General features: G+C 30.8%; 1 protein-coding gene across 1 annotated transcript; it reads left to right on the top strand.

Annotated features, from left to right (window-relative positions):
* The first annotated feature begins 201 nt into the window (after positions 1–201).
* LOC129961733 (uncharacterized) lies at positions 202–9,603 on the top strand. Its single transcript, XM_056075283.1, has 3 exons — positions 202–589; positions 2,167–2,476; positions 9,300–9,603. The coding sequence occupies exons 1-3, from the start codon at positions 266–268 to the stop codon at positions 9,482–9,484; spliced, it is 819 nt and encodes a 272-aa protein (XP_055931258.1). The 5' UTR covers positions 202–265; the 3' UTR covers positions 9,485–9,603.
* Positions 9,604–18,032: the final 8,429 nt, after the last annotated feature.

Below are 18,032 nucleotides of genomic sequence, written 5' to 3'. Positions count from 1 at the left end.
TGCGATTTTGTAACCCAGATACGAATATAAATTATATAAAATCCCCAATATTTATCACAGAATTTTCTATCGCTATTTCAGCTGTTCTGCCAACAACATCCCTTAATCATTAATCAAAATTAAGGGGAAGAAGATCAACTTTTGATTGGTCCTTTTTTCATCCATGAAGTGAAAAGGAAAGCACATTAAACATCTCACAAATAACATTAGAAACAGAGATTGTTGCGTAGTTATTTGTGGAATTGTAATCGGGTGTGGTATAGAGATGACGTCGCCTGTATCTAGTGTTGAAGATGCCTTTCACACTCCCGAAGATTCTGTAACGCCCTCAAAGTCGGAACAACCGACAGGTAGGGCACCTCCATCCAGCATCGAACATGATCCAGGCAATCCTCCACCTGAAATTCCCTCGACAGCAGGACAGACAACGAAACGAGTACCTCTATTCAGCATTGAATATGATTCGGATAGTCCTCCATCTGAAATTCCCTCGACATCAGGACACCCAACGCAACGACTACCTCTATCCAGCATCGAACATGATCCAGACAATCCTCCACCTGAAACTCCTGTATCGCAAGATGAACCGGTAGGATTGTTTCTTTATGTTGTAACTGTTTAATGATATGAGATAATGATGTCATCTTAATCTAGTCTTGCTTAATTTTTACTTTCTTATATACATAGTATAGTAAAAGTATAGTAATCGTCAAAAAAAAAATAGAACTCGATATTTTGACAAAGTGCGGCATTTTGAACCTCCTTGAGCTTGAGAAAACACATTTTGGAAAATGTCCTTCTGCCTGTCTGTGACAAAGATAACTCAAATGTTTTGATCCAGATAGTTTGAATTTTGTCCTTGCATCAAATGTGCAGATTTATAACAAATTCTGAATAAAATTTGTTCAGCCGAAGTTCGTCTGTCAGATTGTTCGAATATAAGTAAACACGATAACTGCAAAACGAAGACGGTTAGATAGAAAAAAATGGAGAATCATATTTAACATCTATAGTGTAGACCCCTATCAAATTTTGAGCCAAATACAACAACTGGTTTATTGTGTGTCGGTCTGTATGTTCAGAAACTTGTGAAGACGATAGTTCAAAACCGCAATTCGAAGCGATAATTCAAAACTTAAATATATGAAAATTGGTTTGGAGTTTTGTGTCAAATCTTTTGTTTCAATCGGTTGCGAAAAACGTGTCGAAAACAAATTCATCTTTTGGATACTATTAACAGCATGCCAAAGACAGCACGATAGATTCGGTAAAAATGCTAAATTCACACCAAAGATTAATATTTCTTGACTATTGTACGCAAGGCGTTCTCCGGTACAAGTTTATTAGAGCATTTGCCAGAAAGTTTAGGAAGACCTCTCCCATTGGTTAAAACCACAATTACTTCTCTGTAGTCGATATAAAAGAAATTTAGGAATATAAATAATGCATTTCATTTAAAAAGTCTTTCTTAAAAGATTTTAAAATAGATCCTTAAAGCTTTTATAAATCCACGTATTCTGACCTTCCATTCCATCTTGCCGTTACTTGGTTACTGCTTATGGTATTGATACTCGAAAATGTTAAACAAATAAATAAAAAATGCTTGACTTTCTTATGGCTAATATTTCAAAATTTAAGAATTCCTATATCAATATTGCAAATCCAAATCCTTTAGTAATCCTAAAGAAATTTTTCAGAAACGTAATAACTATAAGTAAGATTGAAAATCAATATTTCCATCCAATTATGCATCGTAGATCAATTAAAAATGTGAGATTATATCCTTTAAAGAATATCTATATGAAACGCCAAATTTTTAAATTTCAATGCTCTATATTAATTTTTTCAAGCCTTTGTAATTTTGTCTTTGTATAAAATTGTATATCTGAATTGCATTTGAATAAAATTGATTTCCTGAAAGTGTTGTTGTTCGTTGAAGTATGCTCCTCTTAGCTGTATGTAGCTTCACCTATGTATTTATAATTTTTTTAATATAATAACTCTCAAAGTGTTAAAGCAACAATTTTAGTTTTTCCTAGCATTTTATTAAAATTAAACATTTTAAAATAAAGTTATCTACGTAAGATTTAAAACCAAATTCGTGCTCATTTTATAAAATCCTAACGTATTTTACTTTAATTTTTATGCTTTTTTTTTCTCGTTTAGATTCCAATTCAAATACTCCCACGGCGTGAAAGAATCAGAATCCAGCTTCCTTTATGGCGCCAACATATTTATGATTTTCGCTATTATATATATATTGCTCTAATTATTGCCCTGTTGGCTATCTTATTTTGCGTTGTTGGATACATTATACACATGGAAATACTTTTCTTGGGGATTGCAACTGGATTGGGAGCAATGTGCTTCTCTTTTTCATGGCTTACTATTGCTCCAGGGCCACCATTTCAAAGTGATATACATGGGAACGAACTCGTGCCTGCTTATCGTTATCCACGAGTTATAGACGAGTCTTGTAAGTAGGATTTAATCGCTTTATTTTGATCTAATTTTTCATTATGTATGAGATCATTCCCAACAGCTATTTAATTTCGATGTTTGCTTTTTATATATGCATGTATGTATGCTTTTTTTCGTACTTCTGACATTAAAGCAGTATCTTAACTTTTAAACGAGCAATGCTTGTATGACATATAAATTTATTTAATGCATCTCCGAAACGGCTTTAACGCTTTAGATCAAATTTTATATTTAGATAAAATTTTGCTTTTTAACTTTATATAGATGTCTTTCCTGGGGAAAAAACATGATTTATACACAACTTTTTTATAATTATTAGAGCCGTTTTCTATCTACTCGCGTGCAGACAATGTCATATAGCACCATCTCTATTTTTACTTGCTTTGTTGCCATAGCATGATAACCTTCTGATACCTCAAAGGTTTGTAAAATGATGCTATGTGACAATATACGAATACATTCGGTTGAAATCCAATAGCAACAATGCAATTGTTATCCAATTAGAATAACATGTTATTCGAATTTCAGTGCATTCATAACTTTTGTTATTTTGATGAACAGTTTATATGCAGGTAAGATTGAAAAATATTCTATGTAAACAGTATGCGATTCGTATCGAAATATTTTCTTCGAAAGAAACCAAGATTTTACAGAACTGCCGAGCGAGGCTCGCTTTCGCAGTAACTGTTTATGCAAAATTACGAATTATTTGGATAGTTTTCAATACTCATTAGATGAATGAACTGATACTTAGTTCCCAAGTCAAAGCAACATGGTATGAACCCCAACCCATTTAAATTTAATGTCCTTTAGATCTTTGAAATACGCTGAATAATTGGTCTTGAATTTACAAGTCAAATGTTTGCTTGTTAGAGCAATGCATATGAAATGAAGATTACGCAATTTACCTACTCTTACAAATTAAGAAAAAAATCATTATTTTTATAAATGCAAATTTTATTGGGAGAACTTGCCCTCCTTTGCCAATTAGACTTTCTTACAACTTAAGGCCTAAGACAATTTGTTACGGTTGGCTATGGTTACAGTATCAAAGGATAGATGGCACGGTAGGTATTTCTTTTCTCGTGAAATATTCTCTTTAGTATCCATTCTTATACTTACATACACCAACGTACACGTTTATTGTGTGTCTCTATGTGTAAATCTTGAATGAGTATGTACAATCTCGGTGGGATGGAGCCTCTTTTCTTTCATTGGAAGCAATTTGTTGAAAGCAAGACCAGCCAGTCGTTAACATAAGTATTTTTTTAAAAAATGCCGATTATACAAGAATTTTAACCCAATTTTTTTTAAGTGTCTTGAATGCAATTTTTGAGAAAAATATGCGTAAATCAAATTTTTTAAGTTTCTGCATTTACAAACTTGACTACAAAACAAAGTATTCTCTAGAGAAAGAAATCAGATATTCAATTCGTAAAAATAGCAAACAGTTGGATATCGCATGCTGGTATCGGTTACTTGTATGCGATTGAACATGAAAAGGCATTTTATATTGCTTTAATTCTTAATGAATTCTATGAAGACAAAGAATTTTCGGGTGCAAAAAATCCAAATTTCAGAAAACTCGTTTTAGTTTGGTCACATTTCAAATTTCCTTAATATTTTTTGGTTTTTTCCAAAATAAGCTTGTCTTCTAATTAAAGTTCGTGTGCTAGTATTTAAATTGTAAGTATTTCAGCTGCTCTTTCATACTATCATAGAAAGATGAGTACATCCTGTATCTTGAAATCATAGAAAACGAGACTTTCTCATTTAGTTTTGACAATTCGTTTGACGGACAGAGAACATCACAAAGATTAAAATACTACTAGCAGAGGACATATTCCTAACTGAAATCAATTTCATATTAATTATCGGAAGTTATCCTTCTCCCCAAAAAGATAAACTGCAAATAATTGGCAATTTAAATGTGATGAACAATTTCAATCAAACTAACAGCTCAATCAAATTCAAAGTTTTTATTTATTTGCAGACTTGTAGAATAAATTGTCTTTATATAGAATATCTATATTACTGTCTACAATTTAGCATTTTTCTTTAATAATGAATATTAAAATATCACAATTGTCTTCCCTTAAAGGTTCTATTATGTGAAATGTATAGCTTTAAAATAATTCCTGAATATTTTATATTGTAATTGTGAATACATAGACAAAATTCCTAAACTTTTTTAACTATTAGGGAAAAAACATTACAAAATTCAATCATCATGAAATAAGATTAAAGAATTCATTTTATATTAAACTTTCCAATGTCTGAATGAAAATAAAATGAAATAAAGAAATGAAATTTTCATTCTTTAGGTCCCCACAGGGGCCCACATTCTTTCGGTAGGTACCGACATCCCAATCTTATGCCCTCGGGTATCTTCTTTCCTCAAGGGATTTACTGTGTCTAATAAATATGGGTATTGTGTCCCCACACTTCTTCCGTTATCCTCTTAAATTTTATATTCTTTAACTTCTATTCTCTTAGGTTTTGCATTTGACTCTTTACAAATTGATTTACGTGTTTTATTGGACGTTATTTCATACATTACCCATGTGTTGGCCGTGCATGGCTTCCCATTAAGTGGAGAGAGTGGAATTCAAAGTAGTTTCACCTATATTAATTTGTATAAAGCTATTTTAAATAGGGTCAAAGACGTGAAATCATACGGAAAGTGTAAAAACGGAAAGCAATCTTGACGATGGATTTAAGATTGGTGAAAATTAAAATTCCGTGACTCCTCACCTCTTACTGAATAAAATAAATTATAACTTCAGAATCAAAACTCAATTCAGAAACAAACGATAAAGAAAATAAAGTATTTAAAAAATTTAAAAAATTTCTGAATTTAAAAGTATATTTATGAAGACAAGTCATTTTTTTCCAACAAACAAAATTGACATTTAGTGCTCCAATATCCCAAAGTATAGCCTATAAATTGCATAATATATTGTATTAATTTATATATTATACATATATATTCGTTCATACATCCCAAACCATTTGAGCTACTGTGAAAGCCAAAGATTTGGACATTCAGTTTAGTCTTTTGGGAGAAAGGAAACATGTGCTAAATGTGTAGGTATTGGTCATGCCAACGATACTTATTACTTTTCCCCTTAGTAAAATGGACCATCTTGTTTACACCATATCCAGCCTGTGCTGGGAAGAGATTTAGGCTATTATGGTGAAGCAGAGTACTTTCTTTGGGAAAGCTAGAAAAATCATTGCAGAGAGAAGACCAAAAGCTAGGATCTCTTGTGTATTCCTAATTGAGCCTATTTATGTATGCAAATGGAATTATCCTCTAATAAAAATATTACGGTAAACTGCCAACAATAAATTTCCATTAATAATTTGGAATTTAAAACCATTTTTAATACCAATCCACATCGACTTCTCAACAGTGTAAATGGAAACAAATGAAAAATTAAATCAATTCAACCACTTAACCGATCTTTTATATTTAAGATGAATCAATCTTCAACCAAAGCGACTCTTTCTCAATTGAAAATCAAGCAGAAAAATAATCTTGTTAAAAGCATAAAACAATCTTTGCCCTCTCCCACTCTTGACACAAAAGTAAAGAAAAATATCGAGAAATTTGTGAAAGAAGTTTAAAGCAGCAAAAACTGTTGAAATCGCAACAGATGCAAAAGGAACCGAAACTTAAGGAAGTATTTAAAAAACATACATATTAAAAAAACTTTTTAACTTTAGAAGAAATAAAATATTGACGATGATATGGGCTTTTCTACAGATAATAACGGTATTCCTGGTCCTTCTCAAATTTCTCGTTTTATCTTCTTGGCTATTAATCTCTCATGGAATTGTCGTGACCTCCGCTCTCGTATCGATATCGAAAATATTGTTAATGAATATCAATCAATTTGTATTGAGCTGCAAGGGACCTATTTACCCTCTGAAAAAAAATCCGAAAAATCAAGAATTATAGAATATTAAAAAAATACAATTGACACAAAAATCGATCGTTGAATGAAGTAGTAAGATGATAATCGCATTTTCTATCCAGGGCTTGTGTTCTTGATGCCACACTAATAGCAGCCGTCATGCAAATAAATAAAATGCCTGTAATATTTTAAGCTATTTATATTCCACCGAATCAAACTCTCAATCGGGTTGAATTAAATAAACTAGAAAGCTTTCTATTTGGGGAAGTCAAGATAACGAATCGAGGACTCCATATTGAGAAATTTCTCGTATCATAATATGTCTATTAAGCGATTTTTCCCACACATTCATTCATGCACCAACAACTTCCATGCTCTAGATCTTCCATTTTGCCAATATTCATGGAGAATAAATTGAAATTTTGGAAATGACAATCTTTTCTAAATTTCAAAGTGGCTGTAGGTACGGGCGTAGTACCAAGACAACGTCTTGCAATTGGAAACGGCGTTTAGTGATGTTTGGCGAAGAAATATTTAATTTCGATATTTTTTTAATCGGCAAAGCCTACTATAAGGCATGGAGGCACGGTGTTTTAAATTTTTACAACATGGGATTCCATTGCAAACTTCCTTTTTTGAAAATTTTTCTTTTGACAAGTACTTTTCAGGTTCGCACTTGTGATGTTTATTCAGATGAATTTTATCAACATGAGGGTGTGGCCAAGGAAAGTTTACCGAGATTATTATTTATGGTTTTATTTATTATTCAAATTAATGGTATTATAAAAACATTTGTCCCCATGCATACATGTTCACTTAATCATGATGACTTTCAGATCTATTTGCAATCCTTTATAAAAAGCTTGCATATATCATTTTTGTGAATGTTGTATACAAGCATTATTGTTAATGTTATATGCATTTGTTTTGTTTATCATTTTTTATACATGCTTTCATATCATTTATAAAAAAAATCAAAATGCTGTGACAAGGATAAAAGAATGGGAAAAACCGGATTTGGTTTTTCTGTTCATAAAACTAAATGTATGCACTTTTGAAGACGAGGTGGTTTTCATCTAGGTCCAGTGATAGTACTAACCCCATGATACCAGAAGTTTCTAAGTGTTTTATTAGATACTAAACTTATATTTAGATCTCGTGTTTTAGATTTGAAAAGGAATTTGATCAAAGCACTGGATCTTTTTAAAGTCATCTGTAGTAAAACTCGAATTAATTTCCATTCTTTTCTAAAATCTTATAAATCCTTGGATATGTAAAAGCTTGATTACTGTAGTTAAGTTTACAGTTTCCTGCCAAGTCAGTATTACTATACATGGATAGTATACACTATCGGTGTTTTCTGTTTGTCCCTGGAGCGTTTCGTACATCTCCGGTTCAGAACATATCCGTATAGCTGAACTTCTACTGGGACTCGGACGCGAAAAACAGCGTACAAAATGTTTGAAAGTCAAATAATCGCAAACGCCCAATATCAGATTACTAAATCCAAATTTTGGTACACTACTTGAAGAAAAAAACTCTTGTATCACACCGTTTGGACAAAGGATGAGAAAAATATTAGAATCATTACAGCAGTCAAAATATCGTCCCATTATCTGCTAAAGAACTGTCTCCACAATTCAGCGGTTCTACCATACCCACAATATATGAATTTGGTAAATATAGAAACAAACTCCCCATTTTATTTATCTACAATTATTTTATTATCACCGACAGTACTGTAAGGATTTCGGTACTTCCCACAAAATATAGCTCAAAGGTAATGATTCGTGTTGGTTTTGCTGCCTCTTTTAATAATCTGACAAAGTCTGAAAAATTATATATTTACTGCAGCATTTTTATTTCGGGAATTAATGAAATTTTTATAATTTTAAGCAAGATCACCTCCTATAATGGAAAAAGAATAGGATAGTGTATAAAAGTTCACGGAGTGTTTTTTGAAAATTTTCGAATGTGCCTCAAAATAAGGCCGCCCACTAAAAAAAGTATATAATTAAAAGTGTACATTGCATAAAATATGTAACTTATATTTGCAACTCTTGTACCAAAATTATATTTTCCTTACTAGCACAAGATATTGCACGATATCTCCACAATGTTGTTACATTTTCTGAATGTCGGCCAATATTATGGAGATATTGTAAAATGTTGCTGGGCATTTTGTGCTAATAGGGTTATTTTGCTAATCGCGGGACACATTGAAAATGAGAAAGTAAATGAAGTTGCAAAGGAGATCAATAAAATTATGATCATGAGTTCCGCTTTCAAATATTGAATAGTATTTTGACGTCCAAAAGTCATAACATTTAGCAAAAATGTAATGAAAAATAATCTACATTTCCTTCAACTCTCTATCGTTGATTTCAAACTATAATATTTTAACAGAATTAACATAAAACTAGCAAGATTAGACATTGGGCCTAAGTGTTTTACTCTGTTTAATAGGGAGCCAGGTCAATTTTCTCTAAATGCAATGTAGATTCTACTGTCCAAAATATTTAAAACAAAATATGAATTTTAAAATTTGTTGAAGTAAATGAGAATCATTACTTAAATTCGGTGATACTTCTCCTCGATTTTTTTCTGTTTGAAGCTAACTTAGTCTAGGCTGTCTAATTCAATGCCCTTTACATTTTTTTTTCAATCGTCTATCTCCACTCAGACTGACGCAGTATGCCATATCTTGGGTCTCCTGATATGACACAATAAATCCTTCGCTCGCTTCTATAGGCAAATGTGGCTCTTATATGCATGCAAAATCAATCCTTAGTCAAGATTTTGTATTTCGAAATTTTTTCAGAGAATTTTACTTATATCGCTGTTTGATATTTCATACATAGAATAAATTAGCCTAATGCATCCATCAATTTTTTTCAGCGGAATCCTCGAAAAAACCAGCCTCAAAAAGTGAGACCCCCTCTGGAAGTAGTAGCTCATCCGAAAGTACAACACAGAAAAGTAGTAGCGCCGCTGGAAGTGCAGAGCAACAGAGTAGTACCTCATCCAGAAGTAAAACAGAGAAAAGTAGAAGCTCCGCTGGAAGTGCAGAGAAGAAAAGTTAAACTTGTACAATATTTGAGAAACTAGAATAACGAAACGGACTTCCTTGTTTTTGGGATACTTGTTTTCATCTTAACATTTTTTGCAGCATGTTTGATGCATTTGAAAATAAACGAGAATTGACAGACGTTTTTTAATTTCCTGTTTAATATAGATTTATTTGAATCATGGTGAAAAAGATCCAACTGGATCTTAAAACTAAATGCTTAGTAATTTTACTAATTCACGGAGAATTATCTCTCGAGTTTTAGTTCTTTTCCGCATAAATATTTTCAACACGAATGATATTAAATTCCACTGTTTTAAAGTCTTCAAAAAGTTGATCTGTTTTCATTGAAAACATTTGTTGCGAAATAAGTGGGCAACTTCATTAACTAAATTAAACTTTCCAAGTAGTACACGCTTTTTAGTACCATACCTTACATCAATGTTACGCTTTTTCATTACTCACATTTTTACGCATTTAGACACTTGGATTTTGTAGATATTCCATATTTCGATTTTATTATAAACTGATACAAATATTTTAATTAAATGGATGGGGCGCAGCTTAGTCAAAGATGATTTTTGTGCCATAAAAACACAAGCAAACTCAAAGTAGCATATATCGTATAATATCATAAAATTTACAAAAATATAGCATATTTTCCCCAATGCTTTAAACAGTGTAAATAAAAGATTTTTATATTATAAAATACATTTTTTGACATTAAACGATGTTTATACAGTAACGTATAATTTTATTCAGTGCTGAAAAATATTATAGAATATTGAATTTAAAATGTACCTATAAAAGCTTTGATTTCTTCATCTATACTTTAGTTGTTCAAATGAAATCTCTGCATAATTTTACAAAATAACATAATCTACATAATTTTACAATTTTGCAAAATCCTTGATTTGTTAGCAATTTGCAACTTGTCTTGTGTTTTAAACTCGGACACCTTTTGGTTGAGTAAGCGCCGTCTTATCCACTGGATTATTTAGACTTTCAATCAAACCATTATATTATTGTAACGGAGTATTATATAAGGAATTGTATACTATTTTAAATGGAATACAATTATTAAATGCGATTCTGAATAATCCTTTTATTTACTGTTTTTTTCCCCCTATTACTTTTAATTACTGTTTAGTCATTTTTTACTGTGTTCTGGTTGGTAATGTAACTTAAGATTTTTTGCGATTTGATTCAAGGTAAATTGAGGCAGTAGGTCCAAAAGTATTGCTTTTAAAAGACATTTTTCAGAAATCATCTACTATTTTCGAGTTTATTTTATGAACAAAAAAAAAAAAATATTCAGTATTAATTGAAGATGAAACATTTCTTTTAAATGCGGATTTCTCATCTCATCTCTTGATAATTTATTAAACTCAATTTTTCTGTTTAGACAATTTCTGAAAAAAAGAACAGCGATTTAAGACATGGGTTAATTTTTTCAATACGCTTTCAATGTATTGTGAGACTTTTTATATTTCATCTCTTTACATTACATTTATAATATTTTTTGCTGTATCGAAAATAAAGTCCAATTTTTAATTTTTAAAAGAACTTTACATTTGTAAATGGAAAGACTTTTAAAATCGAAACGAAAAGCTTTTTCTAAAATTGTGCTTATTTTTGTTGTCAACAAATGGCAGTAAATCATATCGTATAAGACAATGAATACAATATTTAATTTGTCATTTATCGACGTCCAACAGAAAAGGATACTACTCCAAGTTCATAGATTTTATATCATTTCTATTGTATTGCATAATGACACAATATCTAGTATGTTAGAGAATAACTACCCCAGTTGACATTTTAAATGTAATCACCTCTGAGTCATTACTTTTAAGACACGAGATATCTTGAATTAAATATTTTTTCTGAAACTTGACTCTTATATTTTTGAAAATTAGTCTCGGAAACGGTATTTGGTATTCCTTGAGCTGACCCCACTAACAAAAATATTTTATTTTCATAAAATATTTATGCTACTGAGTTCAGTATAAATGTACTCATTTCTATTTTCTCGTATAATGCAATGAGCTTTGTGTTAAATGCCATCATATTACGAAAAGAATCGAATATGTATTTCGAAATTATACTTAATTGTCGATAGGATCAACGAAAAATAAGAGTTAAGTGTAAAGAGTCAATATCAAATTTCCGTTATACAACTTATATTTTTGAGAATGATCGTACGTACAAACACAATTACCTTCTACCCTTTCACTAAGTTTATTCAAAATCTGATAGATCTACGGTTTTTATGTTAAGATCGAATACTGAATTTCACCCATTTAGATCATTCTTTCATTATATGCTTCAATACCATAATTCGTATATATGATAGACAGCCCTCCCTTTTGAAGGGCTTCAAAATGAATGTATATCTCTAATTCTAGTGATAATTTATGAAATTTCACGCCTACACTTTTCAAAAATACAAAATTCAAATGATTGCTGAATAAAAAATTTTTAACATTGACATGATTAATCCTTCATTCATGTGTGGAATATAGGTGTGGATTATAATGGTCTGCTGTGTTTGGAACTGGATTCAACTGGAAACATTGAGGGCCAAACATCATCTCAATATTGTACAGAGAAATTTAGAAAATGTGCTGCTGCTTGATTATTTAAAGTGATATCGCACTCCAGTAGTACAGATATATTGTACAATATTAAACAATATTAGATATTGTGGAATAGTATTGAATATTGATACAGTAAATATCTCGCAATATATATATATAATATCTCGCAATATTTTGCGCCATGTCGTGCTATTTGAGATATAGTACTTGATTATAAGAAGTGCTGCAACTTAGTTTTTATGTTTATGCCATGTATTTTATTTCAGAATGAATAGTCTTATTCCTTTCAATTTACCAATATGATTCATTGTTCGGTTAAAAAACTATAAATGTGTCTGGAAAATTAATTTCTTTAAAAAAAAATTTCTTGACAATTCATTTTAAAATTTCTGCAGTTTAAAAAACTTTTTTGAAATATTCTGCCTGAGAAATCAATCGTCTTGTATCTACAGAAACAGTTTGGTAGTTGTCATGTCTATTAGCTGCTTCATAGACATTAGATGGCATCCTGTGATCAACACAGATCAAAAACTCAACGAGTTAGGATAAATAAGAAGTAACGTTTTGGTCTTATCACTTCAATTGCAGATCTGTACCAAATTTTGCACCACATTTGTTTACTTGAATGCTATCGATTCATCTACAGTTATCGATTTCTCATATACAGCAAACTAGATGGAGTTTGATATGCGAGTCTGATATCGGAATCGTGTATCTCTGTTAAATTTTGGATGTAATTGATCAAAGAGCTTCAAAATGAACACTTGATCTACATTCCACGATGTAGCTTAACTCGCAACTTGAACAAAGGAAAGTCCTTATTTGGGGTAACGAATGGCAGTTTTTATAAACAAATTATACCCACTTGATATAGATAAAAGGCTTGACACCAGTTTTAGAAATTTTGAAGGGAGGAATAGGTTATAATGACTACGGCGTCACATGAAAGGATCAAAATGATGGTCAATGAATTTCTGTATTTGTCTTCTATACATTTAATTTAGATAGAATTCAAATACAATAGAATTTTATTCAAAAGATTAATTGGTAAAATTCGTAAATTTTGCGTATCATTAATGCGGTCATCCAAATGGTAATAAAGTAAAATTTCGTTGTCGCATTGCTTAATATTTGCTTCTCGTTTTGAAGCAACATGAGAAGTGTTTTGGGACAGACATCGTAAATTTAAATCTTGGTCAGATGCTGAAGATTGATATCTGAGACTGCGTCCACCCCTCCAGCTTTCTGCGCTCTGCGAACAGAAAGACGTTTGAAACTTGACATCATATTTAACGAACACCAGACCCTCATACATAGTGGTTTTTGGTAGAATTCAGTTGCCATCTGGAATTTACCATTCTTCCACTCAGAAGTCGGGTTCTTAACATTGGACAGAGAGGGATACATTTTTTTTGGTATCCTATTTTTTAAGCTATTTATCGCCTAAACTGTTATTTTTATGTATTGCCAAAGAAAAATGCTTTAATTTAAATATTAAATAGTATATTTAATATTGCAGCTGACTTTCAAGTAAGTGCAGATGCAGCTGAATCCTGTCTAATATATTTACATTTTAAAAATATAAATTATGCTCAAGAGGTAGTAATAGTGGTACTACATTGCTTTCGAAACCACAGTGCAAAGAAGCACTAAATATCTGGAGCTTCGGTATTCAAATTGTGTTCAATATTCATTTTGCATGCTTTAAACTGCTAGTTTTCACACTAGAAACGATGTCTCTGAACTGTTAATTTGGATGAGGTACATTACTCAAGTTGGCTGTCCGTGTTTATTTGCGATCTTGAAGAAATGTCTAATAAAAGTTTTGATATTATATTCCGAGTTTCTAGAAGGAAATTTACAAAATATAGAACCTTACCTGTTTTTTCTGTCATATCTGAAGACCAGTTTCTTGAGCAACATTATATATATATATATATATATATATATATATATTTATATATATATATATATATATATATATATATATATATATATATATATATATAAATGTATGTGTGTGTGTGTGTAACATTATTTTGGTTGAAGCAGAATGCAGGTTTGAAGACATAGAAGACTTTGTATTTTTAATTTCGTTTTATTCTCTCTCGGAAGACACGTATGATTTATTTACAAGAAGGCGCAGCGCGGCGCAAAAGCAGAAGTAAGAAATAGGGGACGAAACAAATGATCACTAGTCTTATATAACATGGGATTTCCGGTCACGTGTCGATTAAAACGTGTTGACCTTGAGAAGGGCAACGGAAGTATCACTTTCACTCGATACTGATGTAGCACTGATGGCGCATTATTTTTACAAAGGAATTAATTAAACCGAAAGTGGAATTAGATCAGGAAATAAGATAATATTTTACTATGGACTAAATTAAGATAAAGTTTTGGAAATTAATTTGGTTAGATTAAGAGTTTAAAATATCATATACATAATATGAATTCTAAGTGATGAATATGCTGTCGTTAAATTGATGGTGGTGTGGCTTGATGTTACCGGATTAAAAGTTTGATCAGCTTCCTTCTTTGGTTTTGTGAATTACCTACGAAAGTTGCATCATGAATATTTAAAGAAGCATTTCAATACATACTTAAAAATCATGTTAATCAAATGTTAAATATCATCGAGAAGTAAAGAAAGTCCTAAGAGAGTAGTTTGTTAATTTCCATTGAACAACATCAACAGCAAAACCCTTTATAGATTTGGAGGTTTTAACACTCGTTTTGAATAGGTTCAAATAGCCACAAATTACACCGAACTTTCTTAACCAGAAGTGAACATTCACTATTTGATATTCTGACAAGAAATAATGTTCGAATCCTCGATGCTTCAAGAAAATATATGTCGAAGATAAAGGAAAAAACGAATGCGCTTTGATAAACCCCTTCCCCCTCGTAAGATGCATATAGTCTCTTAAAATCAAGAGAAAGGGGTGGAATTATTTTTCTCTCGTGAAAATTAACTTTTTCCACATCTGATAATGGAAGGCTAAGAAAGCGTAATGATAAGGATGATATTGTCATCTGTCTAGATTGGTTTGGTTTGGTTTGGTTATATTAACGTCCCGTTTGAAGCAACACTAGGGCTATTTTGGGACGGACCTTGTAATTTTGAACCACGGTCAGATGACGAGGACGACACCTGAGCTGGCACCCCCCTCTCCACACCACACCACACCAACGGGAGGACGTTTGGTCATGACGGATTTAACGTGCAACAGACCCCCTTACACGACGGTTCTTCGGTGGAATCGGGTCACGAACCTGAAACCCTCCGGTTCCAAAGCCGAGACCTTACCACCAGGCCACCGCGGCCCATCATCTGTCTAGAAAACGGCTTTTAATGGAAATAATCCAACTAATCAAAGAATGGAGAAACAACAATTCACTTATTTATTTCAAAGGAAACAATAACTAGTATACATTTGTTGGTATTTTTAAGTCATAAATTCCAATTTATTTCTGTGTGAGAGAAAATTGATGCGATAATTGATAAGCATAATGCCGCTTGACAGAAACAAGAAAAGAAATCGATATGGTAAAATAAATCTTTTTTTACAACTTCAATGAATAAACTAGAAATTTAACTTCTACGGAAAAGACGGTTATTTCACACACATAAAACTTAGATGCTTTGAGAATTCACCTATATGGTATGAAGAAGCGATGGACGACTTCTCCTCACGTAAAGTGTAAGATTAAAATGGGTATGACCATATCAGCAAGCGGATAATGATGTTGATCAATATCCAATACACAAAATGGTTAAAAAAAAATTGTAGTAATTGTGGCTTTAAAAAAAGGATGAATCATTGTTCATCACTCTTCAAATATGTAATATTTTATGTGTAACTCCCTGTTTATTTTTTATGTTTTGATGAATTTTTTGAATTAAAACACATTTTTTGTTGAGTTATTGAAAAGCAAGTTTCCAGAAGGTTCATAAATGCTAACTACCCGTAGATTTTTTGAGCATGCCATCAATTGAAAATGCATTATTTCAGTTCGTGCAGCAAGTTACATTCCAGACATTATCTAGAAAAAAAATAATGAACACCCATTATAAGAATTTCAAGGATAGACAAAAATATAATGCTTTAAAAAAGGGCTAGCCTACCTAACTGTGGTCTAAAGACAGGACCAGCGTTTCTCAACAGACAAATATATTTAAAATGTGTTCTGACTTATTAAGTAAATTTATTTGTTCGCAATTTTCGTGCAATGCTTTTTCTGAAATGTATTTCGTGTTCGAAAGTTATTGAAAATATAATTTTAATGTCTGTTAAGGAATTGCTTTTTTTTTAGTTACAAATTTGTTTGATACATATGTTATGAAAATTTACTTTCACTCATTTAAAAGTAATATATATTGTATATAACAGCATACAGAAAGTTAATTTACTTATAGTAAGTGTCCATATTTGTTGGCACAATTAATGATGACGGATAAATTCTTTTAAATCTTGACAACGATAAAATAAAAGGATAATTCCACATATTAAAAATATTTAAATAATTCAAATGAAAAAAAAAAAAAAAAAACACCAGACATTGTAGCTTTAAGTTTTTTTCACGGCACCATTTTGATGACGATGCAATTTCTTGGTTTAAAAAAAGACCGTGAGTTATAAGTTTTCTTGTGTCCATTTTGACGACATCATATCAGGGTCACTAAAAGCAATAGTATCGGCTGATTTAAAATCACAAAATGACAGATTTAGCACCCTCGGAAAAAGCAGAATTTCTGCCAAAATTAAAATGCTCCTTCACTTCTTACAACTTACCGACAGTGCTAAAAATGGCAAGTGAAATAATAGATTTAAGGCTTTCTCTGTATTCGAGATACATTTTTTTACGGTTTCTTGTAGAAAATAAGAGAAGGTACCAATTTTAGACGTATTAATAAACAGTTTCGTATTCCCTTTTACAAATTGTAAAGAAATGGTATCCAGTTGCATTCAAAATGTACAACATTTTAATAAAAATACAAAAACATTCTTAAAAATCATTTTTTTAAAAATGTAGTAAGAAAAATATTTTTTATTACAAATCCTCGATCCAATCAACATAAAATCGTCAGAAGTCAAAAGAAATACGTTAAGTATATTAGAATTTCATTAACATTCATACATATTTTTAATGAATGTTTAGATTTTTTTCTTTTTCTTATTTTATTACATTCCAACTTTTCATTTCCCTATTGTACTGTGTTTAGTGTTTAATGCTGTTATATTTATTTTGTCTACCACTGGGGCATTTGAAAAAAAAAAAAAAAAAAAAAAAAAAAAAAAAAAAAAATCTACAGCATTAATAAAAGTATTTTTTTTACATTTTTTTTTTTACTTTGTTCTTTTAAATCTTTATTATCCTTTATAATTCATTATAATAAATGTTAGAAAATTTCGGAATTATCTTGTTCTCTGCTTTAAAAGCAAATAAAGCCAGTTACATGGAATCAAGGTTTAATTAAAATTAATCGGTTGATTTTAACAAAGGCCCTGAAAGTTTTGTATTATATCATCAGAGACACACAACAGTACAAAATTTGGTACTTTAGAACAAGAAGTGAATGAAAATTTGATTAGAAAATTCAGCTTCTTTCAAAAGCAAAAGAAGCTAAATTAGAAAAATGTACTATTTTTAAAAGGATAATTTAAAAAAATAAAAGCACCATTTACTGAAACTAAAGTATTTTGTTTATAAACATAATGTATTTTTGGAGGGGAAAAAATTCTGAAACATAAATTCAAGAAATATATCAATAAATAAATAAATAAAAAGAGTTAAAAATTATTTTATTTAGCATAAGAGATTTTGCTAATTATGAATAAATGCTTAAGCTCATTATTTACTTTAAAGTAATTTCAGAATAATTAAAAATATCTTGAATGCAAAAATTATTTATATTACTGGTGGAAATATTTCTTAATTATTTTTCGATATACATATAAA

The sequence above is a fragment of the Argiope bruennichi genome, chromosome 2 (genome assembly GCF_947563725.1).
Source record: "Argiope bruennichi chromosome 2, qqArgBrue1.1, whole genome shotgun sequence".
Classification (NCBI taxonomy): Eukaryota; Metazoa; Arthropoda; class Arachnida; order Araneae; family Araneidae; genus Argiope; species Argiope bruennichi.
Note: the sequence above shows the minus strand (reverse complement) of the source record. Positions and strands in the feature narration are given on the sequence as shown.

What these genes read in the sequence shown, in the direction of transcription:
- LOC129961733 (XM_056075283.1), top strand. Translation starts at nt 266, where the DNA reads ATGACGTCGCCTGTATCTAGTGTTGAAGATGCCTTTCACACTCCCGAA. An exon ending in CTGTATCGCAAGATGAACCG is followed by an intron (nt 590 to 2,166) that starts GTAGGATTGTTT and finishes TTTCTCGTTTAG; the next exon opens with ATTCCAATTCAAATACTCCC. An exon ending in ACGAGTTATAGACGAGTCTT is followed by an intron (nt 2,477 to 9,299) that starts GTAAGTAGGATT and finishes AATTTTTTTCAG; the next exon opens with CGGAATCCTCGAAAAAACCA.